This window comes from Ranitomeya imitator, chromosome 2 (assembly GCF_032444005.1).
Source record: "Ranitomeya imitator isolate aRanImi1 chromosome 2, aRanImi1.pri, whole genome shotgun sequence".
NCBI lineage: Eukaryota > Metazoa > Chordata > Amphibia > Anura > Dendrobatidae > Ranitomeya > Ranitomeya imitator.
The window spans coordinates 347799364-347827259 of NC_091283.1; the positions used below are offsets into that span (position 1 = coordinate 347799364).

The following is a 27896-nucleotide window of genomic DNA, read 5'->3' on the forward strand; positions in this document are numbered from 1 at the left end:
GATAACTCCGATCTCAGCTGATCAACCTCTGAGGAGGCGACACCGATGGAAGAGCTGACTCCATCGCCCCGTCTGGGAACAACATGGAAGAACCGGCAGCCGAGGGCCAAACAAAGTAACGATAGGACAGTTCTACATAAAGGAGAGAAAATACAGACACAGCGGCAAGAAATAAGATAACAAGTTCTGTCTCTGGTTATTATATGTCAGCAACATGCTTCTATTACACCGTACAGAGGACACCGCAGATACCGGCCCCTCATACAGCTATATCACAGGGAGAGGAAGAAGAAATGTGTCCTGGAGGGTCACCACACACATACCGGGGCTGAAGGGGTTAATAACATGGATGACAGGTCCCAGTAATGGGGAATCTCCAGCACCTACCTCCACCTGCAGAGCCGCACACCACATATATGGCTGCTCTGTGCGCACAGGACCTGTGATGAGGTCACAGGAGAGGAGGAGTCAGTGGTCACATGATCAGGGGCCTCAGTGTATGCAGGACTCTGCTGTGCTGGTTGTCATGGTGCTGGATGAGGGGAAGTTTATGTGTGGGGTCAGGAGGGGTTTACAGTGTGGATGTAGCAGAGCCGTGTGTGTATGAAGTGTGCGGAGCGGAGCCGTGTGTGTACGGAGCGGAGCCGTCTGTACGAGGTGTACGGAGCGGAGCCGTGTGTATGAGGTGTACGGAGCGGAGCCGTGTGTGTACGAGGTGTACAGAGCGGAGCCGTGTGTGTACGAGGTGTACGGAGCAGAGCAGTGTGTGTACGAGGTGTACGGAGCGGAGCCGTGTATATGAGGTGTACGGAGCGGAGCCGCATGTGTAGAGGTGTACGGAGAGGAGCCGTGTGTGTACGAGGTGTACGGAGCGGAGCCGTGTGTAGATGTGTACGGAGAGGAGCCGTGTGTATGAGATGCTTACTTGCTGACCGCTGGGCGGCGTTCATAGCTATCCGGCTATGACAACCACAGGGGTCTCCTGCTGACCCCGGGTTGTCACGCTAACCCATCGGTAACCCGCGATCATGTGACACCGGTGCCAAAGGGAGGAGGTAATGATGCGCTTTCTGCGCATGCATGTTAAATGCCGCGGTCAGAGTTTGACAGTGCCATGTTAATAGCTGCGGGTAGATCGTGATTCCACCTGCAGCTGTTAGGGGCACATGACAGCTGATCAGATCAGCTGTCATTTGCCGGAAAAGGTGACGGCTCATCGCCGGAGCCCGTACCAAACAGGGGAAGGCGTCCAATGATGGACTCTGCCCGTCATTGGATGTTAAGGCGTTAACTGAAAACTACAAATATAGATTAAGCAAGAACCACAAGACGGATTTCTTCACCCAAGTTATTCTAATCAGTATAAAGGCGCCAACCTGACACTGTCTGTAGGTTACTCGGCACAATCCTGCTGACAGGTTCACTTGAAGTCTTTTCTGCCAGGCCTGGACATATGCTGTCATAGTACCGTGTTGCATTTGTAGAACCTGCACAGACCCATCTTTGGGGCACTACCAAACAGGACTTCAAAAGGAGACAAGCCTATCTTTCTTTTTGGAGTGTGTCTGACTGAAATGAGTGCAAGAGCCAAGCACTCTACCCAGTCTTTAAGTTATCACTCCAGTGAAGTGTGTACCCTTCATTTTATATGGTTTCTGAGACACTGTATTTGCAGATCAGTTTTTTTATTAGTTGTCTATAACTGTTTTAGCATTTGCACATTTTACCGGTTAGGCTTCCAGCCAACCAGAGAAGAGATCCACGAATACCAGGACATATTCATACACTCTTATCTTGAGTAGTTGTTCAATGCCTTGCGAAAGTATTCGGCCCCCTTGAACTTTTCAACCTTTTCCCACATATCATGCTTCAAACATAAAGATACCAAATGTAAATTTTTGGTGAAGAATCAAAAAGTGGAACACAATTGTGAAGTTGAACGAAATTTATTGGTTATTTTAAATTTTTGTGGAAATTCAAAAAACTGAAAAGTGAGGCGTGCAATATTATTTGGCCCCTTTACTTCCAGTGCAGCAAACTCACTCCAGAAGTCCATTGGGGATCTCTGAATGATCCAATGTTGTCCTAAATGCCTAATGATGATAAATATAATCCACCTGTGTGTAATCAAGTCTCCGTATAAATGCACCTGCTCTGTGATAGTCTCAGGGTTCTGTTTGAAGCACAGAGAGCATCATGAAGACCAAGGAACACAACAGGCAGGTCCGTAATACTGTTGTGGAGAAGTTTAATGCCGGATTTGGATACAAAATGATTTCCAAAACTTTAAACATCCCAAGGAGCACTGTGCAAGCGATATTAAAATGGAAGGAGTATCATACCACTGCAAATCTACCAAGACCCGGCAGGCCCTCTAAACTTTCATCTCAAACAAGGAGAAGACTGATCAGAGATGCAGCCAAGAGGTCCATGATCACTCTGGATGAACTGCAGAGATCTACAGCTGAGGTGGGACAGTCTGTCCATAGGACAACAATCTGTCGTATACTGCACAAATCTGGCTTTTATGGAAGAGTGGAAAGAAGAAAGCGATTTCTCAAAGATATCCATAAAAAGTGTCATTTAAAGTTTGCAACAAGCCACCTGGGAGACACACCAAACATGTGGAAGGTGCTCTCGTCAGATGAAACCAAAATCGAACTTTTTGGCAACAATGCCAAACGATATGTTTGGCGTAAAGGCAACAGAGCTCATCACCCTGAACACACCATCCCCACTGTCAAACATGGTGGTGGCAGCATCATGGTTTGAGCCCGCTTTTCTTCAGCAGGGACAGGGAAGATGGATAAAATTGATGGGAAGATGGATGGAGCCATATACAGGATGTAACGCCGGTGGGTTTATACTTTGTTACTTCGGCGTTACTGCATGTCTCTGCTTTAACCGTTTCTCCTCTCCCCCTAATGTGCAGGCATACTGTTGTCTGTTACCTGTATGGATGCGGCTCAGTTCCCTGCTCCGCTGCGTAGCTGCACATGTGCTGTGATGTCTTTGCTCTGCTGCATGACCATCTGCATGTGTGGTCCCTGGCTGCCACTGAGGAAGCTATCCGTGGGTTGCGAGGTCCTCTGCAGCTAGTACATGTCTTTCCACGTGTGTTCAGGCTAGCAGTCACTGCCAGGTGCCCTAAGCCACAGTTTCTGTGCTGACTTGCTGTAATGGTTTCTGTCTGTGCTTAGGGGGCACGCGGCCACACCTACCCTGCTTTTATTAGATATACAATATACAAAAAAAGTTGCACTCTATCGTGCCAAAGCATGTCGAATATGAAATACATGAAATATGAATAGCAAAATGGCTTTTTGAACACTAGGAAAAATATTTATGAAACACTTTGCACAGAATTTGGCCAAATAGTGTGAGCCCATCAACCATCGTCAAGGTGGTCTCATTAATCTGATGGGTCCCTGACCTGACCAAATGTGAACACTCACCGAAGGCTAATGTCTGTATACATAGGTGAATGTGGAAACCTCTCAGTAAAGCCTACATATATGGGTTGGCCGGAACCAAGTGTGATTAGATGTAATTAAAAACCACATGGTGAAGGGAGGCGTGCTCAGTCAGTAAGCTAACAGAGAAATGACTGAAAAACGACAGGCCTAGAGCAAGTCACGGGAGTGCCGCTCCACCACCTTACCTCACAGCGACCTCAGGACCCCACAGGTCCAGTACTCCAGGCTCAGCAGGAGCATTCAAACCCAATTGTCCATCATCCCCTGTCACTCTATTGAGGCATACCATACTTGGCATTAGTGCGCCGTCTCTACAGCACGATACAGAACGCTCAGTCCGGCTATTTCAACTAGGGCATGTGGATCTGCCACCTCCCGTATAGCCTATTGGACCGTACCCGGCATCACTGCTACAGGAAACCATAGGACCACTGTGTGTAATACTAAATTACCTTGGGCATAAAATCGGCCTACCACCTACCTCAGCACTTAGCAGTCGATCACTTTGACACTGGAGCGCCCTCCTAGGACATTACAGTGACAGGACTTGCAGTAGAAAGATTGCCCTCCTGCTTTCCCTTTTTTGCCATAAGTGTACATATTTCTGGAAGCCAAGTAACCCCATGAATAAGACCCTGGTGGGTCGAAACGTTGGGTTTGGTCTGATTTGAACACGTTTGCTCCTATTTATTCTATGGCTACCTCTTTTTGTTATGATAAATTTGTTGAAAACTTTTTGCATCATATCAAGTCTGAGTGTGCGGTAATTTTTTGATATATGAAAAACGACTGGCACATTCAAACTAGTGTGAATAGGTGCGTACCAGGAGCAGTTACCTCCATATACAATATACAAAAAAAGGTTGCACTCTATCATGCCAAAGCATGTCGAATATGAAATACATAAAATATGAATAGCAAAATGGCTTTTTGAACATTAGGAAAAATATTTATGACCTTTGCACAGAATTTGGCCAAATAGTGTGAGCCCATCAACCATCGTCAAGGTAGTCTCATTAATCTGATGGGTCCCTGTCCTCCCCGTCCAAATGTGAACCCTCACCGAAGGCTAATGTTTGTATGCGTGGGTGAATGTGGACACCTCTCTCAGTAAAACCTACATATATGGGTTGGCCGGAAACAAGTGTGATTAGATGTAATTAAAAACTACATGGTGAGGGGATGACGTCATCACTCGTCACTGCTTTCATTAGGGTTTGTGTGCACGTGTGTTGCTTCCTCAGCCTATCGCTGCGGAGCAGCTTCTATATGAACTCCTTCTTTCCTGCTGGGCATCGCCAGAGCATTGCATTGTGTTTCTGAGTCTTGCCTTGTGTGTTAGGTATCCAGCTCCCGTTCTGTCTGCAGTCTGTTCTCGGAGAGCTGATACCTGTCTTCAACCTGTTCTGGGGGCAGAGTACCCAGATCCGTTAGTATCTTGCTTTTCCGCCTGTTCTGGGGCAGAGTACCCCGATCCGCCTATCCTGGAGGCTGCATATCCAGTACCTGATTCTGTCTGAACTGTGTCCTGTTATGTTCCTGAAGTCCTTTTGTGTCTGACACCCCGTACCGTGTCTGAACTTCCTGGGCTCATCTTTTAGATGGAGTCCGGTGTTCATGCTGAGCTTATACTATGCTGTGCTCAGCCTGCTATGCGGTGCTAACCCCATCCGGCCCAGGTCCAGTCCGGTGGTGCTTGCACCATCACGCTTGAGTTCCTTCCTAGGTCCGATGCCTGGAGCCTTACGGCCATAGCTAGGAACCTGATGACCACCGCTGCCTGATCCTGTGCAATGTGTCCCAGCCGATGACCTGGGCTGCCACGCCAGTGTTTCATCCGATGACCTGGGCTGCCACACCAGTGTCCCAGATGTCTATCCGGAATCCCTGATGTAACTGATGCCCTGGGCTGCCACGCCAGTGTCCCAGATGATGACCTGGGCTGCCATGCCAGTGGTCTATCTGGTATTTCTGATGTCTAGCCTGTGTCCTAATGTCCAGTCCTGATGACCACCGCTGCCTGGCCCTGTGCCATCTGTGTCCCAGCCGATGACCTGGTTGCCACGCCAGTGTTTCAGCTGATGACCTGGGCTGCCACGGGTGATGTCACTGCTCTATAGGACCTCCAGTGACACACTGACAGGAGACAATGGCTCCTGCAGTGCATCACTGAGAGGTTACTATAGTTCAAAGTCTCACTTTATGGCAATTGCAGTGTGGGAAAATTTCTCACACAGCAATGCCAAAAGTGAGACTAGGGACTATTTTTTTACAGCGGCGGAGGAATACAGTGCGGAAGGATACCTTCCTCCCGTCATTGCATTTCTGGAGCCCCTAGAGAGCGGTCGCATCAGCTGATGCTGCCGTTCTCCACGGGAGATCATCGTGGGACACTTGTGGATTTCTGCGGATCAGGGAGTATATTGTTTGTTATTTTAATCTTTTTTACAGATGACACTGGCTTCGGAGAACAAAATGACAAGTGATGGTATGTACTCTATGTTATATGTACTGTATGTCTATATGTATTATATGTAATGTATGAATGTATTGTATGCAATGTATGAATGTAATGTATGAATGTATTGTGTGTGGTATGTATGTAGTATGTTGTATGTATGTATGTTGTATGTATGTATGTAGTATATATTATGTTGTATGTATGTGGTATGTTGTATGTATGTAGTATGTATGTAGTATTTTGTATGTAGTATGTATGTATGTAGTATGTAGCTTTTTTACATTCAACACATTTGCCGGATGATGGGACTACTACTGTCCCATCATTGGCTAATGTGTCAATCACTGCCATTGTAGCAGGCATAGCCCGATGGGACTTGTAGTCCCATCAGACGATGCCTGCACACAAACACAAAGACCCCCAGCAGGCCGCACAGACCCCCGAGAGGCCAGTACAGACCCCCGGCCGGCCGCACAGACCCCCAAGAGGCCCGTACAGACCCCCGTCAGGCCGCACAGACCCCCGGCAGGCCCGCATAGACCCCCCACGGTCACGCACAGACCCCACACACACAGACACGCGTCTCCGCCCACACTCAATTATAGTGCATCATTGCACTATAGGAACTTCCGATTACGGTATCCGATATCTTAAAAGTATCGGAATTCAGTATCGGAAATCCGATACAGTGAATATCGGCTGATACCCGATATTTGCAGTATCGGAATGCTCAACACTACTCAAGACAATTAGCACTAGTGACCATCAAATACGGCATATACCAAGTTGATGCACTCTCCCCACTGTTGTTCTGCATAGGCTTGAACCCTTCAGCCATATAATTACAGAGTCTGGCTGTGGATACAAGTTCAAAAGTGGAAGCACCAACAGCCACCTCTACATGGATGACATCAAGCTGTATGCGAAAAACGAACGAGACATCAATTCACTGATCCACCTGACAAGGATCTACAGTGAAGACATCGTGATGTCCTTCGGACTGGAGAAGTGCAGCCTGTTGGTAATAAAGAGAGGCAAGGTAGTCAAGACTGATGGAGTGGAATTACCAGCAGGGCACATAGCAGATGTACAGACATGCTACAAGTACATCGGCATCTCACAGGGATGCGGTAACCATGATGAGGAGGCAAGGAAGACAGTAACATCCAAATACCATCAAACGGTAAGACAGGTCCTGAAGAGCCAGTTCAATGGGAAGAATAAAGCCCACGCCATCAATACATATGCCCTGAAAGTTATCAGATACCCTGCTGGCATAGTATGCTGGACAAAAGAAGAGGAGATGGAAGCTGCAGATGTAAAGACATGAAAGCTCCTCACAATGCGTAGAGGTCTCCATCCTTTGTCTAGCATCCAAAGATTGTATACCAACAGAAAAGAGGGTGGTCAATGCTTGATAGGCAGCCAAGCCACCATCACGGATGAAATAAGAAGTATCCAGGAATACATCAGAAAAATGGCACCAAAAGATGAGATGCTGAGAGAAAGCCTAAGGCAGCAACAACAACAGATCTGGAAGGAAGAACAGAAACATGAAGCGCCATGGCAAGTCAAGCCACTGCATTGGATGTACCATCGACAAATAATGGAGGTGGCTGACTTGGAGAAATCCTACCAATGGCTGGAGAAAGTTGGACTCAGAGACAGCACAGAGACAGTAATCATAGTGGCACTAAGTAACAGATCCATACAAGCATGAATATACCACACAAGACAAGACCCAAGGTGCAGACTATGCAAAGACACCTCAGAAACAGTCTAACACATAGTGGCAGGATGCAAGCACAAACAGCATATACCGAACGCCACAACCAAGTAGCGGGAATGGTATACAGGAATATCTGCACAGCATATGGGTTAAGCCCCCTAAGTTTAGGTAGGAGACCCCAGAAAAAGTGGTGGAGAATGCAAGGGCTAAAATCCTGTGATCCAGACGGATAAGCAGGTGTTGGCTAACCAACCAAACATTGTGATAGTAGACAAGGATCAGAAGACAGCAATGATAATAGATGTGGCAGTGCCAAGTGACAGCACCATCAGAAAGAAGGGATATGAGAAGCTGGAGAAATACTAGGGCCTCAAAGAAGCACTGGAGAAGATGTGAAAGGTGAAGGCAACAGTGATTCGAGTGGTGATAAGAGCACTTGGAGCAGTGACCTCTAAGTTGAGAAAATGGCTACCACAGATCCCTGGAGCAATATCTGAATTCTCTGTCCAGAAAAGTGCAATGCTGGAAACAACTAAGATCCTGCGCAGAACCCTCAAACTCCCAGGCCTCTGGTAGAGGACTCAAGAATGAGAAAGGACAAAAAGACCTCCCCCATTGGGGGGTGACAAGGAAGTTTTATGTCTGTAAAATCCTATGGAATATGATAGTGCTATATAAACAAGTTAATGTAAATTTGTATCTAGCATTTGATTGTTAGACCACAAACTTCTATAAACTCTATATCTTGATTTGGTGCTTGATTTGGCACCCCTCAAAATTCATATATCTAGTATCCTTTTATTTTTGGATTCTACAAAAGTATAAAACTCTTCCGAATGCACACTCTAGAAGAATCACCTAACTTCAAGAAGAGGAAATTCTGCCTTGATGGTCACAGCATGAGCATCTAATGCTTTCTTGATGCAACTACCACCAAAACTACTAATAACCACCAAATTTCCAATCTACAAAACCAATTAGCCTTCACCCGATAATGGGCCCTACGTCTGCTCTGTTCTACACTGGAAGAAGGGAATTGACAGATCAGAGGAAAAGAAAGGATGAAAATTGAAAACAACATTAAAGAAATGATTAACCTGGGGGAATTGATCATTGATACCTACGCAAATGTAGATGTACAGTCTTGGCCAAAACTTTTGAGATTGCCACAAATTTTGGTTTTCACTCAGTTTCCTGCTTCAGTGTTTTTATATTTTTTTAGTCAAATGTTTATATGGTTACAGAAGTAAAATTGCCAGCATTTCATAAGATTTTACACTTTATTGACAAATGCGTGAATTTTATGCAAATTTTATGCAAAGACTCAATACTTACAGTGTCGTCTCTAATTTTCTGAGACTGGTGCCTTGCACCCTAGCAGGTAGATATCAGCTTTTGGACCAAATCTTGACTGATGGCAACCCATTCTTGTTTAATCAGTGCTTGAAATGTACCACAGCATCTGTGCAAATTGGGTAAATCACCTTCATGCATAACAATGTATCATCTCATACTGCAAAAAATACCTCTGCATCATTAGCTACTATGGGCATTAAAGGAGAGAAACTCATGGCGTGGCCACCATCCTCCCTTGACCTGACCCCTATTGAGAACAATTGGAGTACCCTCAAGCAAAAGATCTATGAGGGAGTTCACGTTAAAACAGCAGCTCTGAGAGACTAATCTGACATATTGACAAAAAATTCAAGCAGAAACTATCCAAAAACTCACAAGTTCAAAGGATGCAAGTATTGTGAAGGTGATATCAAAGAAGGGTTCCTATGTTACATGTAACTTGGCTGTTAAGAGGAGTTTGATTGGAAAAGCTGTTGATTTCAGTGAATGTGACCTCTTAATTTTGCAAATACAACAAATGACCATTTTCAGCACTTTACAACCTATAAAATGTTTGGAAACTTTGTTGTACAGAATTATTTGCTGAATTTTGAGTTTTTTATTTTTGTCCCAAAAAATGTGATTTATCCTCTGTTGATGATTTAAGCATTATAATGACTCAATTGCATCGAACATTTAGGAAAATCAGGGAAAAATAGAATTTCATAATTTGGAACATGGGCTATATACATTGTGAAATGGATAGCAATAAAATAGTTACATACCGTATATACTCGAGTATAAGCCGACCCGAGTATAAGCCGACCCCCCTAATTTTGCCACAAAAAACTGGGAAAACTTATTGACTCGAGTATAAGCCTAGGGTGGAAAATGCAGCAGCTACTGGTAAATTTAAAAAATAAAAATAGATGCTCCATACCGTTCATTATTGCCCCATAGATGCTCCATATACAACTGTGCTATATAGAATGCTCTGCACCGTTCATTATGGCCCCATAGATGCTCCACATAAAGCTGTGCCATATGGAATGCTCTATACCGTTCATTATGGCCCCATAGATGCTCCATAGAAAGCTGTGCCATATATATTGCTCTGCACCGTTGATTATGGCCCCATAGATGCTCCTTATAAAGCTGTGCCCCATATATTTATTGCTCTGCACCGTTGATTATGGCCCCCTAGATGCTCCTTATAAAGCTGTGCCCCATATATATTGCTCTGCACCGTTGATTATGGCCCCATAGATGCTCCTTATAAAGCTGTGCCCCATATATAATGCTCTGCACCATTGATTATGGCCCCATAGATGCTCCACATAAAGCCGTGCCCCATATATAATGCTCTGCACCATTGATTATGGCCCCATAGATGCTCCTTATAATGCTGTGCCATATATAATGTTCTGCACCGTTGATTATGGCCCCATAGATGCTCCACATAAAGCTGTGCCCCATATATAATGCTCTGCACCATTGATTATGGCCCCATAGATGCTCCTTATAATGCTGTGCCATATATAATGCTCTGCACCGTTGATTATTACCCCATAGATGCTCCTTATAAAGCTGTGCCATATAGAATGCTGCTGCTGCTGTTGCAATAAAAAAAAAAAATCACATACTCACCTCTCTTCGCTCAAGACGCCGGCGCTTTCAATATTTACCTGCTCCTCGTGCGGCTCCGTCTCCAGCACTGACGCTCAGCAGAGGGCGGGCACTGACTATGTCACCGCGCCCTCTGACCTGAGCGTCACTGCTAGAGGACGCTGGAGACGGAGCTGCACCGGAACGAGGAGCAGGTAAATATCGCGCAGCGCTCTCCTCCCCGTATACTTACCTGCTCCCGGCGCGGTCCCTGCAGTCCCTGGCTTCTCCGGCGCTGCAGCTTCTTCCTGTAATTGAGCGGTCACAGTTACCGATCATTTACAGCAATGAATATGCGGCTCCTCCCCTATGGGAGGTGGAGCCGCCTATTCATTTCTGTAATGAGCGGTGCCATGTGACCACTCAGTACAGGAAGAATCTGCAGCGCCGGGGAAGCAGGGACCTGCAGGGACCGCGCCGCAGCAGGTAAGTATGATTACACAGCCCCCGCTCTCCCTCACCTGCCGACCCCCGGGTATATGACTCGAGTATAAGCCGAGAGGGGGACTTTCAGCCCAAAAAAATGGGCTGAAAATCTCGGCTTATACTCGAGTATATACGGTAGGTTAAAAAAAAAGATTTAAGTCCATCAAGTTTAACCTTTCTCCACCAATTATATATTCTTTGTCACTAAATTATCTATAATCTACAATGTGTTATTTGGATTTTATGTGCTGATGTTTATTGGAGAGATGCAGATATTATCTAAGCATCATCATTTATGTTATAAAATGCTTTCATTTTCTCTTTTAGATGTGAGACTTAATTTTGACTGTAACATTTCTTGTACAATTTGACAATGACTATAACAATAATATATACAATGGTTATTTCTCTGTGTGAACACTTTCTACGTTCTCAATATGAAAATGACTTCTCCCCTGTGTGGGTTCTCAGATCCGCAAAACGTGTTGATTTACAGCAGGGGAGGGCAATTTATTTTCCCAAGGGGCCACATGAGAAACTGGCACTGTTGTGGAGGGCCGAATCAATCGGCTGACTTAAAGGAGCTTTCCAAAACCAAGGGTGAATTTCATACTAAATGTACCTATTTAGTGTAACCTAATCTCATTACATTTTGGCTTCCTCTGCCTTTTTTTTAAACTTTCAACGACATTTTGTATGAGATTCACCAGTGCATGCTGGGATACTCAGAAGAGCAGTCATCAGGGGGCAAAGGCATCTGTGCACTCTCTGAAATGAAGCATCATCAGTGATGTTTGTGTCATGTGTCGGTTGTAAAGTCTGACGTATGCTCAGTATGAGCTCCCTGTGCTATATTCCTTTCAATGCACAGTGACAGTGCGCTCCCTTGCTGGCTCTAAAGAAAAGTGACAAGCCGGCAACAGAGCGCACTGTCAGTTCAAATTGTAAGGAGGCAAAGTGGCGAGCAGGGACTAGACCAGTGTCAAACAAATGCCACGGATGATGCTTCATTTCAAGGTGGGGAAAGCAGCTGTAGCAGTGACCGCAGCCTCTGCCCAGTGATGAAATCCTATGTGAGTATCCCAAAATGCACGGCCATTCTCAAACGAAATGTTGTTGGAAGTAAAAAAACAAACAAAAAACAAGCAGATAAGAAGTTATAGAGAGGGAATGGTAGAATTTTTTTTTTATTAAAGAATGTTAGAACAGTGATTATATTATTGAATTAAATAGATGTCTACTATGAAATTTACCTTTGGTTTCGGACCGTCCTTTTAATTCTGCATAACGTTAATTTTATAACTTTATGAAAAGCAGCTGATTATAAGGTTACGTTTACATGAGCGTATAAAAAAAATCATGATTTTCATCCAGAAAAGCAGACTATTTTCCATCTGTATTCTCATCTGTAGAGCATCCATTGTTATATATCAGAAGCTAATAAAATTTCCTAGAACAAATACAGTGTCCTATGTTAGTAATGGAAGTGTATTTATAAAAATCGGATGCTATACGGATGATTCATATGGGATTAAATTTTTTTTTACACACCCATAGATTTCAACAGGCGAGTCGCATCTGAAATACAGAAGAGACCGGTGGGTGCTGTGATATTTCTCACACAGACATTTTCAAACTGTAATGTAAATAGCTCAATTAGATAACATTGCTTATAGTGCTGTATGTGTGAGGTCGGGTTTATGTTCTTTCACAGTTGGCACTTGGACCGAAAATACAGTCGTGTGAATTTAGCCCGATAATACCTGCTGCAATAAAGCTTATCTTAACAAGTATTAGGCTGGGTGCCCACGATCCGGTACTAGCAGTGCTTTGGACAGAGCGTATGTTCGCTGTGTCCAAAGCGCTGCCGTCTATTGAACGTAGCTAAATCTGCATGTGTTCACTGAACCGTGTGGATTTAACCGCAATACATTTCTATTGATGTAATTTCTCTTGAGGAGACGTTAGAAATTGACATGCTGCAGTCTGGAAAAACGCGCCGCATGTCAGTGTCCGCGGGTGATCTGCAGGCGACTATGCACGCATAGTGGACATGGGGTTTCTAGAAATGCCATCCACTATGCTGTCACAGCTGGCCGCTGTGGGTTTGCATAAATACTCAGCATCAAGCCCACACAGCAGTTCCGGACCGTTGGCACATACTCTTACAGTTAATCAAGCAATAAATAAATTGTAAGTATTGGGAAAAAAAGTTGTTTGCCCAACCCTGGTCCACATGCATAGATTCATAACACATATTGGGCAGGAGGTGACCAGCCAAGTGGGGTGGAGGGGGAGGGGTCTTTATTACAGTCTATGAAGTGGATGTTATAAGCCATATAGCACAGGAGGAGCATGGTGGGGGGCTTAGCCCTTACCTCTCCTGCACAGGTCATACAACAGCACAAGCTGGGTGCAAAGGGGGATGTAAGGGTTAACCTTCACATACAAAGATGAGGAGGCAGAGTACATGATGGGGCAGAAGAGCAGTTTGAGGAGCACATAGAATATCCAATCTAACGGCTGCATGTAGTGGAGGTGATGGGGCATTTCACTGCTGGACTCTGTATTCAAAAGGAATATACAGCCCAACAACTGTATCACCTATCAGCTGTTAGGAAGATCTATTCCACAGTTAAGGTACTGTCACACATAACGATATCGTTAACGATATCGTTGCAACGTCACGCTTTTGGTGACGTAGCAACGATCCCGCTAACAATCTCGTTATGTGTGACAGCGACCAACGATCAGGCCCCTGCTGGGAGATCGTTGGTTGTTGGGGAATGATTAGGACCATTTTTTGGTCGCTGATCACCCGCTGTCATCGCTGGATCGGCGTGTGTGACGCCGATCCAGCGATGTGTTCACTTGTAACCAGGGTAAATATCGGGTTACTAAGCGCAGGGCCGCGCTTAGTAACCCGATATTTACCCTGGTTACCATTGTAAAAGTTAAAAAAAAAAACACTACATACTCACATTCTGATGTCTGTCACATCCCCCGGCGTCCACTGTGTCAGCGCCGGCCGTAAAGCAGAGCATAGCGGTGACATCACCACTGTGCTCTGCTTTACGGCCGGCGCTGACACAGTCAGTGCAGGGAAACTCTCGGCAGCAGCGCGTGCATTAGCAGCGTTCTTGTCGAAAGCAGTTTTAACCCTGTGGACGCCGGCGGGGGACGTGACAGACATCAGAATGTGAGTATGTAGTGGTTTTTTTTTTTTACTTTTACAATGGTAACCAGGGTAAATATCGGGTTACTAAGCGCGGTCCTGCACTTAGTAACCCGAGGTTTACCCTGGTTACCCGGGTGCTGCAGGGGGACTTCGGCATCGTTGAAGACAGTTTCAACGATGCCGAAGTCGTTCCCCTGATCGTTGGTCGCTGGAGAGAGCCGTCTGTGTGACAGCTCCCCAGCGACCACACAACGACTTACCAACGATCACGGCCAGGTCGTATCGCTGGTCGTGATCGTTGGTAAGTCGTTTAGTGTAAAGGTACCTTTAGTGTAAAGGAGGCATCGCAGGTGCTGTGACCTAATGCTGCCTCCTAGGTGTTAGCTGTGCTCCACTTAGAAGCTACTTGCCCATTATCTTAACCTCAACACGCATAAACAGGGCACAGGTAGGTGTATGTTATGATCTGGTGGTTTAGGAGCAACATGGGACGAGCTCTGAAGGAGGTGGTACCTGTACTGACCGCAGTCCCTAAGCTCAACACAACACTAGAAGTAGCCGTGGGATGCTCCTGTCACTCCCTAGGCACCTCGTCACAGCCTGAGAACTAACTACCCCTAAAGATAGAAACAGGAAAACTATCTTGCCTCAGAGAAAATCCCCAAAGGATATATAGCCCCTCACAAGTAATGACTGTGAGTGGAGAGGGAAAAGACATACGTAGAATGAAACCAGGATGTAGCACGGGAGGCCAGTCTAGCTAGATAGATAGGACAGGACGGAATACTGTGCGGTCAGTATAAAAACTACAAAAAATCCACACAGAGTTTACAAAAATCTCCACACCTGACTAAAGGTGTGGAGGGTAAATCTGCTTCCCAGAGCTTCCAGCTTAACTGAATTAATCCATACTGACAAGCTAGACAAAACATAGAATGCACAGAACGAATAAATCCACAACGTGTGGACAGAAAAGAGCAAAGAAAGGACTTATCTTTGCTGAACTGGTCAGGATATCAGGGAAATCCAAGAGAGATGTGAATCCAACCAGGAACCATTGACAAGTGGCACTGGCTGAAGGGAAGAGCCAGGCATAAATAGCCGAGCAGAAAGACAATCAGTGGAAGCAGCTGCAGACTGCTAAATCCAAGGAGCAGCCATTCCACTTAAAACCACCTGAGGGAGCCCAAGAGCAGAACTCACAAAAGTGCCACTTACAACCACCGGAGGGAGCCCAAGAGCGGAATTCACAACAGGTGTACATCTGAATACCCAGTAATAGGGACAGTATACCATACGTTTAAAAATATAGCTGCCAGATAGTATGGATAACATGTATCACAATCAATCATAGATATAAAGATGGTACATACCCGTAGATGGAAATGAGGGTCACTGTGCACTCACTACCTGGGGTGGGCGCGGTAGTGAGTGCACAGTGACCCTCATTTCCATCTACGGGTATGTACCATCTTTATATCTATGATTGATTGTGATACATGTTATCCATACTATCTGGCAGCTATATTTTTAAATGTATGGTATACTGTCCCTATTACTGGGTATTCAGATGTATACCTACCTGTGCCCTGTTTATGCGTGTTAAGGTTACCATTGGGATCCATTCCCTGCTGTTTGTTCACCTGTTATTTCCAATAAAGATTATCTGTCTATTTGCATATAATTGGACTTTGGACTGTTTTATTTTCTTGGTTTGTGATGTTATATTGTGTTGCAGTCTGTCCATCATAGTCCGATTCAGTGCTAGGATTTAGTTTCTTTACACTACAGTATTTATATTTATAATTTTGTGTGTTATACGTACTGGTATGTTTTCTCTTGTTTATTATTGCCCATTATCTGAAGCAGATGGGTGTTGTAGTCCCAGCTTTCCTCCTCCTGTCCTGAACGCTCCTGCACAGGTTTCAGCAGCTCTGCAAACAAAAAAGAACTGAGCAGCCCCGCATCCATCAATGAGAAGACAGGGGCATGGCTATAATCCTAACTACGATTCTGAGAAAAATCAGAATGGTACTGTATATCAGTCTCTCTAGGACCCTCTGGCTGCAAGTGTCAGCGAGCTGGTTGTGGCCCCCGGGCCGCAGTTTGTCCAGGTCTGATTTACAGGAATAACATTTCCCACTTTCAGAACATTAAAATGGTTTCTCCCCTGTGTGAATTTTCTGATGTGCAACAACATAGGCTTTATGGCTAAAACATTTTCCACATTCTGAACATGAATATGGCCTCTCCCCTGTATGAGTTCTCTTATGGCTAACAAGAGTTGCTCTGTAAGTAAAACATCTCCCACATTCTGGACATGAAAATGGCTTCTCCCCTGTGTGACTTCTCTTATGTGCTGTAAGATGTACTTTCTGACTAAAACATTTCCCGCATTCTGAACATGAATATGGCTTCTCTCCTGTGTGAGTTCTCTGATGTTTAACAACATCTCCTTTGTAAGAAAAACTTTTCCCACATTCTGCACATAAAAATGGTTTCTCCCCTGTGTGAGATCTCACATGTATGACAAGATCTGCTTTCTGGATAAAACATTTAGCACATTCTGGGCATGAAAATGGCTTCTTTCCTGTGTGAACTCGCTGATGCCTAACAAGATTTGATTTCTCTATAAAACATTTCCCGCATTCAGAACATGAAAATAGTTTCTCCCCTGTGTGAATTTTCAAATGGTTAACAAGGCGTGATCTTCCTGTAAACCATTTTCCACATTCAGAACATGTAAGTACTTTCTCCCCTGTGTGGATTCTCTGATGTATAACAAGAGATGATCTAAGCTTAAAACTTTTCTTACATTCTAAACATGAGAATGGCTTCTCTGTTGTCTGAGATATTTGATGTTCAATATTCCTCCTGAAGTTTTTATTTTGAATAGTTTGTAAAGATTTTGGAGATAGGGCTTGTTGAAAAAAATCAGATGAGAGATTTTGACAGTGAAGGACTGAAGGGATATCCTGGATAATGGCATGTTCTTCATATGTATCAGGTGAGATAATATGGTCCTCTACTTTAAAATCTGAACATATCCACAGTCCCTCTGAGCTCCTGGTAGAGTCACCTGTCAAGAAAAAAGAATATTTTTTAATTGCAGTAAAATTATAATACCATCTGACCAAGGAAACATAAGAAACAAAATAACATGGGTTGGGTCAAGTGTAGGGCTGGAGTAGCACATATAGGTTTGTATATAAGTTGGCAGTAAACGCATATGCAAAAAAAGTAGGTAGGTCTTTTCCTTTATGCTCCCTTATAAAAGCAAATGTATCCAATGAGGGAGGTTTATTTAGACCATCTGTGGTAGGTTTGTAGACCTTATGTGGCATAAATTTTATTACATTTGGTTTGCCAATAATTTCCAGGCCTACTTCCAATGAGCTTCGTACACCTTTTATAAAAATGTCGAGAAGGGCGAAAAAGTTTAAAAGTCACAGATTAAGAGCACAACCACTGATTGAAAAACCATTACCAATGGGCCAAAATTCCTGTTTACACAGGCAGACCAAAGTAAATGAAGTGCAATGAACCATCTGTATTAGATCACTAAAGGCACAATGGCTGCCAAAGTTATGGCAGTGCAAGTCCTGTTTACAGAGCAAGATTTGCTGCCAAGAGTAATACATTTTTTATGCCATAAAAAATCTATAGCAAAATTACCGTACTCTTTTTTTATGCAATTTTGCCCACACTTGAAATGTTTTTAAGTACATTGATGAGTAAAATGGATGGTGTCATTCAAAAGCACAACTTTCCCACAGTAAACAAGTCCTCATTTGGCAATGTTGATGGAAAAATAATAAGAAGGATATTGGAAAACGGGGGATGAAAAAATGAAACTGAAAAGTCGCTGTGGTGGAAAGGCGTTTAAGACATTATGGTGAATTATCAAAAGCCCGAATCAGCGCAGTAAGCTAAGGCATGAAGTCTATCAGCATGGATAAGAAATTTCTGAATTGAACGATTGATTTATTTTTCAGAATAGGGGGAACCTCAATTAATACCAGATAAGGAATTCAAGCAGATTAGCGTCATTTGTTACATCCAGGGCCAACACACTAGAATGAGGAAGCTAGGCCTTTATTTCTGCTATTGATCCCAGATATCTGATCAACTCTTGTATTTCCTTCTGACTAGTCCAAGATTTTGTTGCCTATTCAGTTATCATTTGAAAATTAGTCTATATGTGTTGGGACTCTTTGATCTAGAGGAAACGCCATACATTTAGTTGATTTTTATATTAATAAAACCCCTGATTACAGAATATGGACACCTTTGGGAGATTTTATTGTTACAGTTATGTCCTCAGTTGGGTTGGGCAATAATATTTGTCTAGAAGTCATTGTCCTTGAAAATCCCTGAGAAAATCTAACTTCAGATGAATATGGTTCTTGGGATAATACTTTCCATCTGTGCAAGTGCCAGACTACCTTTGCTATCTTCAAAGATCTTTGTAGATCCAATTTATTATTGACCCAAATTCACTAACATCTGGCACAGATAATGTACCTTCTAGACTTGCCTGTGCTGCTGTTACTGTGCCTGTTGAAGATCGTTTAACAAAGAATTTTTCTCCGCTAGTCCAGTTGACGGCTCCACGTGAATGTAGAATCTGATAACCACTGGTGGATTGTCTGACTGTCTTCAACCCAGTCTGCATCTACATATCTGATCAGTTAACATTCATCACTTGCAGGTAACCTTAGTTTGAAATGCAGGGTTCCCTTCAGATAAACTTAGATTTCAATTTTGAAACTTCTTTTCAAATTCTACTTCTAAAGGTACCGTCACACTTAGCGACGCTGCAGCGATACCGACAACGATCCGGATCGCTACAGCGTCGCTGTTTGGTAGCTGGAGAGCTGTCACACAGACAGCTCTCCAGCGACCAACGATCCCGAGGTCCCCGGTAACCAGGGTAAACATGGGGTAACTAAGCGCAGGGCCGCGCTTAGTAACCCGATGTTTACCCTGGTTACCATCCTAAAAGTAAAAAAAAACAAACACTACATACTTACCTACCGCTGTCTGTCCTCCAGCGCTGTGCTCTGCACTCCTCCTGTACTGGCTGTGAGCACAGCGGCCGGAAAGCAGAGCGGTGACGTCACCGCTCTGCTTTCCGGCTGACCGACGCTCACAGACAGTACAGGAGGAGTGCAGAGCACAGCGCTGGAGGACAGACAGCGGTAGGTAAGTATGTAGTGTTTGTTTTTTTTTACTTTTAGGATGGTAACCATGGTAAACATCGGGTTACTAAGCGCGGCCCTGCGCTTAGTTACCTGATGTTTACCCTGGTTACCAGTGAAGACATCGCTGAATCGGTGTCACACACGCCGATTCAGCGATGTCTGCGGGGAGTCCAGCGACCAAATAAAGTTCTGGACTTTCTTCCCCGACCAGCGACAGCACAGCAGGGGCCTGATCGCTGCTGCCTGTCACACTGGACGATATCGCTAGCGAGGACGCTGCAACGTCACGGATCGCTAGCGATATCGTCTAGTGTGACGGTACCTTAATTCTATAGTTCCTTTATGCTTTCTGGATATCTGTGATCCAGGAATCTATGTGTTTGCACATATGGACAAAATGACTTCAACCATATGTGCAGAGTCTCACTTGCTCCCTTTAATATAGGATAGAAATGCTTACTTGTTTTGATATTATCTATTACCCATTATCCATCAAGAATACTCTCTTTGCTAACTTGAAATTTTATAGGGAGTCTTTTAGCTGTCATTTGTTTTATGAATACTAGTCCTTCTTCGACAATGGGAACATACAACAAGTTTTCTACCAGTAAGGCTAAAGTCTCTCCATTTATACTGGGGCACATTAAAACTCCATGTAGCATCAGGTCAGGGTTAATGCGAGTTGCCTCTCCCTAGTCCTGGGGCGGCTATTTCATACTGATGGTTCCTGGGTCAGGTGTCGATTATACATCCCTGTACTCGGTTAGTGGTTGCTGGCCCAGGTTACTCATCTGTAATCGTTGTGCCTCTGTGCGTGTGAGCTTTATTGTGTATGACCCGATTCTCTCCCCTAACTTCTGCCTCTGTTTTCTGCTCGGTGCTGATCTGTCCTTCCTGGTTCTCTGACCCCTTGGCTCGTCTCGGTTTACTCTTCAGTCTTGTCCCTGGTACCTCGCTCTCATCTGGCTTTTGACCCTTGGCTCCTTACTGACTATGTTATTGTTCTCTGTCCTGTGCTCCATGCTCTCGGCTGACTCCCCATCCTCTCACACGGTAGCTATGCCCCTCTGCGTTCACGTGACTGCCTAGTCGCGAGTCCTGTGCATACTGCGCTCCTTTGGCTCAGGTCCTGTGCGCACTGCGTGCCCTGCTCCTTACACTCCCGTCTCTCGGTCCCGAGCCCCCTGACCTACAGACAGTGTCAGGTTGGTGTCATCTTGCATCTATAGGATCGTTGATAGACGATACTGTGCAGGCGCAGTCGGTGCCATCTTAGTGGAGACAATTTTTTTTATCAAGATGATGCTGCCGGCGCCTGTGCAGTAGCATCTATCGTATCGCTGATAGATGTTATTGCGCAGGAGCGGCCGGCACAATTTTGAGGCAGAATTTTTTTTTCGGAATTTATTTAGACCAGCAAACAACATAATTAAGTACACACTATACATGCGATCATGCTGCAGCGCAGGTGCCACCGCCTGCCTGCTGAAGGTGACTTTTTTTTTTCAATATATATCAGTGACCTGTCATAAGCCATCAATATGAATAGCTAATCAGGGCACCACATGACGACCCCCCCACAGGTCCCCTCAGAGCACAAGCATATCATTAAATCAAAACTGAAAATAAAGAACAAACAACAACCACAAGACGGATTTCATCAACAAAGGTAGCATTTTAATCAGTATAACGGCGCTGACCTGACACTGTCTGTAGGTTACTCAGCACAATCCTGCTGGCAGATTCCCTTTAAGTCAAGTTATGTAATAATAATTCCACCACTTGTCATGCGCCTTGTTCCTCTGAACTCGATGCGTCAATATTGTACTGTCTAATTATATGTCACCTTAGAGGGCTTTTCCAATAAAAACATGTTACCATCTATTCACAGGATCATGGGGGCTGACAGCTGAAGCCCCTATTGATGACAGAATGAGAGATGTTTGTTTTATTATTTTTAGAATGGATTAGCAATGTACATGATCCACCACCACTCCATTCATTCTCTACGGGCATGCCGGAAAAAGTCAAGTTCATCACTTAGATGGGGAATGAATTGTAAGGGCTCATACTCATTTGCGAGTAAAAAAACGGTCCGTAATCTGGACCGAAAAAATTGGATGCAAACTATGCGATTGTCATGTGAGTTCAATGCAATTTTTAATCGCACCATCCGTTTTACATCCATATGCAATGCGTTTTTTTTCTCAGCAACTATTTTTATACAATCATTTACAGGACCATTTACAGTGTTCTATGCCACAGAATGGTAAGGTATATGTAAAAACGGACAGAAAACGGATGGTCCATATTCCGTTCGATTTTTTCTCGCACCAATTGACTTGCATTTGCGAGTCTCGTCTGAGACTCACAGCAAATCGCAGCATGCTGCGATTTTTTTCTCAGTACGATTTCAGCTGAGAAAAAAATTACAAATGAGAGGTCACCTATTGAATAACATTGGTCCGAGTGCAATCCGATTTTTTATCGGATTGCACTCGTCAGTTTTGCTCGCAAGGGAGTATGAGCCCTAACAGAGAGAAAAGTTCTCTTTAATGCAGATCGATTCTGGTGTAAAAGGTCGGACCTCCACTCACAGTAGGTTATAATACCTTGTTTTCACCGAAGTATGCTGTGTGTGTATTTAGTCATGTTCATCCAATCTTAACAAACTGATAATTATATTCCGTATTTATTTAGTCCTGTCTATTACCTGGTGATGTGAGGGGCTGAGGAACCTCCATCATGACGTCTTTGTACAGATCTTTGTGTCCTTCAAAATACTCCCACTCCTCCATGGACAAATAAACGGCGACATCCTGGCATCTTATAGGAACCTGACACATACAATGATACAGTCATCTCTACGATCCCTTCATAGCATTATTGTATAATGTCCCAGAATTCCCAGCAGTGTCACCTTGCCAGTCAGCAGCTCAATCATCTTGTACGTAAGTTCTAAGATCTTCTGATCATTGATGTCCTCATGTATGAAGGGGTGAGGTGGAGGCCCAGAGATTGGGCTCAGGGGTCTTCTCTGTCCCTCAGACACAGGGTCCTGACAGTGCTCACTAGAGGTCTTCTTCACTACTATATAATCCTGCTTATGAGAGACACATTAATAAATCTCACTACAGACATTTCCAGAGTCCTCACCTCTCCAGTTCTGTCCATCTATTATTCCCATAGATAAGAATGATGAAATGTGACGTCATCAGAATGTCTCACCTCTCCGCTAAGCCGGAAGAGGATCTCTAGGATGAGGTGTAACATCTTCTCCACCTTTTTGTTACTGTTTCTTTCCATCCTTGAGGGGTAGATCAGGAAAGTTCTATTATATAGAAGATCTCCACTGAGAGGATCGAATATTATACAAACCTGAATGGGTAGAAGATGAGCCGATGTAAGATCATTAAAAAATCCCATGTAAAAAGTACGAAGGATGTTGAATACCATATATGAAAATAGACACGTTCCCTACATACCAGTTTCAAAGCTGTAATCAATGTTGTGGTAGCAGTGATTTGTGATTTAAATACTGAATGGGGCCATGAGAACATTTGTGCTGGAGACAAATGTTTCTTAAAACAGGAGTGGTTTATTAAACTTGACTTGCTGTTCGTCCACACCTCCCAACAGATATCAATAAATGTGACATTGTTTTCCCATCTCACCTCCTAATTTAAAAGTGAGCAGAGCAGGACTAATCATTTAAATAATTTATCAACCTAATCCTATATCACACTGCAAACTGTATTTATTTTACCCATCCCAAATGTTTAAACCTTGATATAAAGTACAGACCAAAAGTTTGGACACACCTTCTCATTTAAAAATTTTTCTGTATTTTCATGACTATGAAAATTGTACATTCACACTGAAGGCATCAAAACTATGAATTAACACATGTGGAATTATATACTTAACAAAAAAGTGTGAAACAACTGAAAATATGTCTTATATTCTAGGTTCTTCAAAGTAGCCACCTTTTGCTTTGATGACTGCTTTGCACACTCTTGGCATTCTCTTGCTGAGCTTCAAGAGGTAGTCACCGGGAATGGTCTTCCAACAATCTTGAAGGAGTTCCCAGAGATGCTTAGTACTTGTTGGCCCTTTTGCCTTCACTCTGCGGTCCAGCTCACCCCAAACTATCAGGTCATCTGGCGTAGCACCCTATCACTCTCCTTATTGGTCAAATAGTCCTTACACAGCCTGGAGGTGTGTTTGGGGTCATTGTCCTGTTGAAAAATAAATGATGGTCCAACTAAACGCAAACCGGATGGAATAGCATGCCGTTGCAAGATGCTGTGGTAGCGATGCTGGTTCAGTATGCATTCAATTTTGATTAAATCCCCAACAGTGTCACCAGCAAAGCACCTCCACACCATCACACCTCCTCCTCCATGCTTCATGGTGGGAACCAGGCATGTAGAATCCATCCGATCACCTTTTCTGCATTGCACAAAGACACGGTGTTTGGAACCAAAGATCTCAAATTTGGACTCATCAGACCAAAGCACAGATTTCCACTGTTCTATTGTCCGTTCCTTGTGTTCTTTAGCCCAAACAAGTCTCTTCTGCTTGTTGCCTGTCCTTAGCAGTGGTTTCCTAGCAGCTATTTTACCATGAAGGCCTGCTGCACAAAGTCTTCTCTTAACAGTTGTTGTAGAGATTTGTCTGCTGCTAGAACTCTGTGTGGCATTGACCTGGTCTCTAATCTGAGCTGCTGTTAACCTGCGATTTCTGAGGCTGGTGACTCGGATAAACATCCTCAGAAGCAGAGGTGACTCTTGGTCTTCCTTTCCTGGGGCGGTCATCATGTGAGCCAGGTTCTTTGTAGCGCTTGATGGTTTTTGCAACTGCACTTGGGGACACTTTCAAAGTTTTCCCAATTTTTTTGACTGACTGACCTTCATTTCTTAAAGTAATGATGGCCACTCGTTTTTCTTTACTTAGCTGCTTTTTTCTTGCCATAATACAAATTCTAACAGTCTATTCAGAAGGACTATCAGCTGTGTATCCACCAGACTTCTGCACAACACAACTGATGGTCCCAACCCCATTTACAAGGCAAGAAATCCCACTTATTAAACCAGACAGGGCACACCTGTGAAAGGAAAACCCTTTCCGGTGACTACCTCTTGAAGCTCAACAAGAGAATGCCAAGAGTATGCAAAGCAGTCATCAAAGCAAAAGGTGGCTACTTTGAAGAACCTAGAAAATAAGACATATTTTCAGTTGTTTCACACTTTTTTGTTAAGTATATAATTCCACATGTGTTAATTCATAGTTTTGATGCCTTCAGTGTGAATTTACAATTTTCATAGTCATGAAAATACGGAAAAATCTTTAAATGAGAAGGTGTGTCCAAACTTTTGGTCCGTACTGTAGCATGAACTCAACTTTTGTATAACACACCAGAGGATACAGCACGGCCCTGATACATGTCGGATATCTTTAACTACTAATAAAACTTATTTGTACTACATAATACAAAATGACAATGCGAAATGGATTCACTTCTCATAGACAAGCTGTGAGTCTGAACAGTCTAGGACGCAGGATCTCTCCACAGGTCCGCATCCCCTCTAGTGGATGAGGTATTGGAGGGAATTTCAGACACTACAAGAATCCACAACCCTTTGAACCTCATATTCCAAACCCCATCAACCAGAATCGGAGGCAGTTAGGATGAGGGAGATCCTGCCGAAAGGACAAGCTCCTTTAACAGAGACTTATGGAAAATATTAAGGATGCAAAAGGGATGGAAGAAGATTTATTCTGAATGCCACTGGATTGACCATGTCAAGGATGTCGAAAGGACCAATAAACTTTGGACCCAACTTCGCTGACGGCACATTAAAATTAATATTTCTAGATTACACCCAAACCTTATCCCCAATCTTAAAAACAGGACCCACAGAACGTCTTCTATCGGCCTCGGTCTTGGTTAAATATTTTTTTGAACCTCCATCTAGACATCCCCAAGTCTCTGTACAGCAACCTCCACCCAAAGACATTCAGAACTAATCCTTGAAAACTTGCCAAAATGGGGATGAAAACCATAATTACATAAAATCAAGGTTCCAGTAGACTGATTTACCCGACTGTTAAAGGCAAACTCAGCAAGAGGTAAAATCGAAGACCAGTCCTCCTGATGAGCAGCCACAAAGCACCTTAAACCCTTCATGACCTTGGGATTTTCCATTTTTCCATGTTCGTTTTTCGCTCCCGTCCTTCCGAGAGCCATAACGTTTTTATTTTTCCGTCAATTTGGCCATGTGATGGCTTATTTTTTGCGGAACGAGTTGTACTTTTGAACGACATCATTGGTTTTACCATGTCGTGTACTAGAAAACGGGAAAAAAATTCCAAGTGCAGTGAAATTGCAAAAAAAGTGCAGTCCCACACTTGTTTTTTGTTTGGCTTTTTTGCTAGGTTCACTAAATGCTAAAACTGACCTGCCATTATGATTCTCCAGGTCACTACGAGTTCATAGACACCTAACATGTCTAGGTTATTTTTTACCTAAGTGGTGAAAAAAAATTCCAAAACTTTGCTAAAAAAAAATAAAAAAAAATTGCGCCATTTTCCGATACTCGTAGCGTCTCGATTTTTCATGATCTGGGGTCGGTTGAGGGCTTATTTTTTGCGTGCCGAGCTGGCGTTTTTAATGATTCCAATTCGGTGCAGATACGTTCATTTGATCGCCCGTTATTGCATCTTAATGCAATGTCGCAGCGACCAAAAAAAAGTGAATTCTGGCGTTTCGATTTTTTTCTCGTTACGCCGTTTAGCGATCAGGTTAATGCTTTTTTTTATTGATAGATCAGGTGATTCTGAACGCGGTGATACCAAATATGTGTAGGTTTGATTTTTTTTTTTTTTATATTTATTTTGATAAAGGCGAAAGGGAGGTGATTTAAACTTTTATATTTTTTTTATTTTTTTCACATTTTTTTTAACTTTTTTTTTTAACTTTTGCCATGCTTCACTAGCCTCCATGGGAGGCTAGAAGCAGGCACAACTCGATCGCCTCTGCTACATAGCAGCGATCTGCTGTTTGCTGCTATGTAGTAGAAAATCAGGTGTGCTGTGAGCGCCGACCACAGGGTGGCGCTCACAGCTACCGGCGATCAGTAACCATAGAGGTCTCAAGGACCTCTATGGTTACAATGGAGAAGCATCTCCGACCTCCGATCATGTGACGGCGATGGGCTCATATCAGGCCGCGGTAGTTAAATGCCGCTGTCTGCGTTTGACAGCGGCATTTAACTAGTTAATAGCGGCGGGTGAATCGCGATTTCACCCGCCGCTATTGCGGGCACATGTCAGCTGTTCAAAACCGCTGACATGTCCCGGCTTTGATGCGGGCTCACCGCGGAGCCCTGCATCAAAGCAGGGGAGCTGACCTCGGACGTACTATCCCTTCCGAGGTCAGTAAGGGGTTAAACTTTGTTTCAAAGATTGATTTGTCTTCTAAGTCTGACAGCTGGTTTCAGGGTGGTAAGCAGATGAAAATGAAAAATCAATCTCCAGTTTGCTACAAAAATCTATCCAGAATTTAGAGTCAAATTGCAATCCCCTATCAGACACAATGTTAAGAGAAATCCCATGTATCCTTACAGTATGAAAAATAAACAACCTGCAGAGTGTCTATACATTAGGAAATCTTGATAAAGGAACAAAATAAGCTTGTTTGCTGAATCGGTTAATTACCAACCAAATAATTTTCCCACCAGGCAGATGCAAATCCATGATGAAATCCATGGACAGGCGATTCCATGGTCGTTCTGGAATTGGCAATGGAGCCAACTCCCTGGCCGGTTATGAAAGACTTTAGCTTGTACGCAAACTTCACAAGGGGATTGAAAGTCTTTCATATCATGTATGGACAGCCACTAAAAAAGCCTACCCATGGCTTTCCGTGTAGCAGTAACCCAAGGATGACTACTGATGACGGATTTATAAAACTCCTGTAGACGATGCAATGTGAGGTACAAAGGCACAAATAATTTGGACCCTGGAGTAGCAAAAGGAGCTAATGACTGGACTTTAGGGATCTTCTCTTCTAACTCCGTGATTACCATAGAAACCAAAATACCCTGAGAAAGAATGGAGGACAGAGGTTCTGGAGGAGAAACTGAATCGAGACTGAATGACAATGTGTCAGCTTTCACATTCTTAAACCCTGGCCTAAATGTGAAAGAGAAATTAAACCTAGAGAATAAATCATTTAGCTGATTCAATGTACGCTGGATTCTTGTGATCAACAGTAAATTGATGAACCGCCCCTCCATAAAATGCCTCCATTCCTTAACAGCAAGTAACTCACAATTCCTAACATAATAATTTCTTTCCTCGGATGAGAATTTTTTTTTTTTTAGAAAAAAAAAAGCTCACAAACACAGGTTAGTCAGAG

The 27896-nt window shown here is 43.7% G+C and overlaps 1 protein-coding gene across 2 annotated transcripts in view; it reads right to left on the reverse strand.

The window, feature by feature from the left end:
* Positions 1-27896, reverse strand: part of LOC138663724 (gastrula zinc finger protein XlCGF57.1-like) — a 42951-nt gene that overhangs the window by 4527 nt on the left and 10528 nt on the right. Inside the window, exons 2-5 of one of the 2 annotated variants that reach the window (XM_069750044.1) lie at positions 22703-22852; positions 22395-22577; positions 22188-22311; positions 16459-17349 (exon numbers count right to left, since the gene is read on the reverse strand). In XM_069750044.1, the coding sequence (XP_069606145.1) occupies positions 16459-17349; positions 22188-22311; positions 22395-22577; positions 22703-22852 (1348 nt within the window). Of the gene's footprint in view, positions 1-387; positions 448-16458; positions 17350-22187; positions 22312-22394; positions 22578-22702; positions 22853-27896 lie in introns of those variants that run through there. The other variant, XM_069750043.1, reaches the window with a different exon arrangement.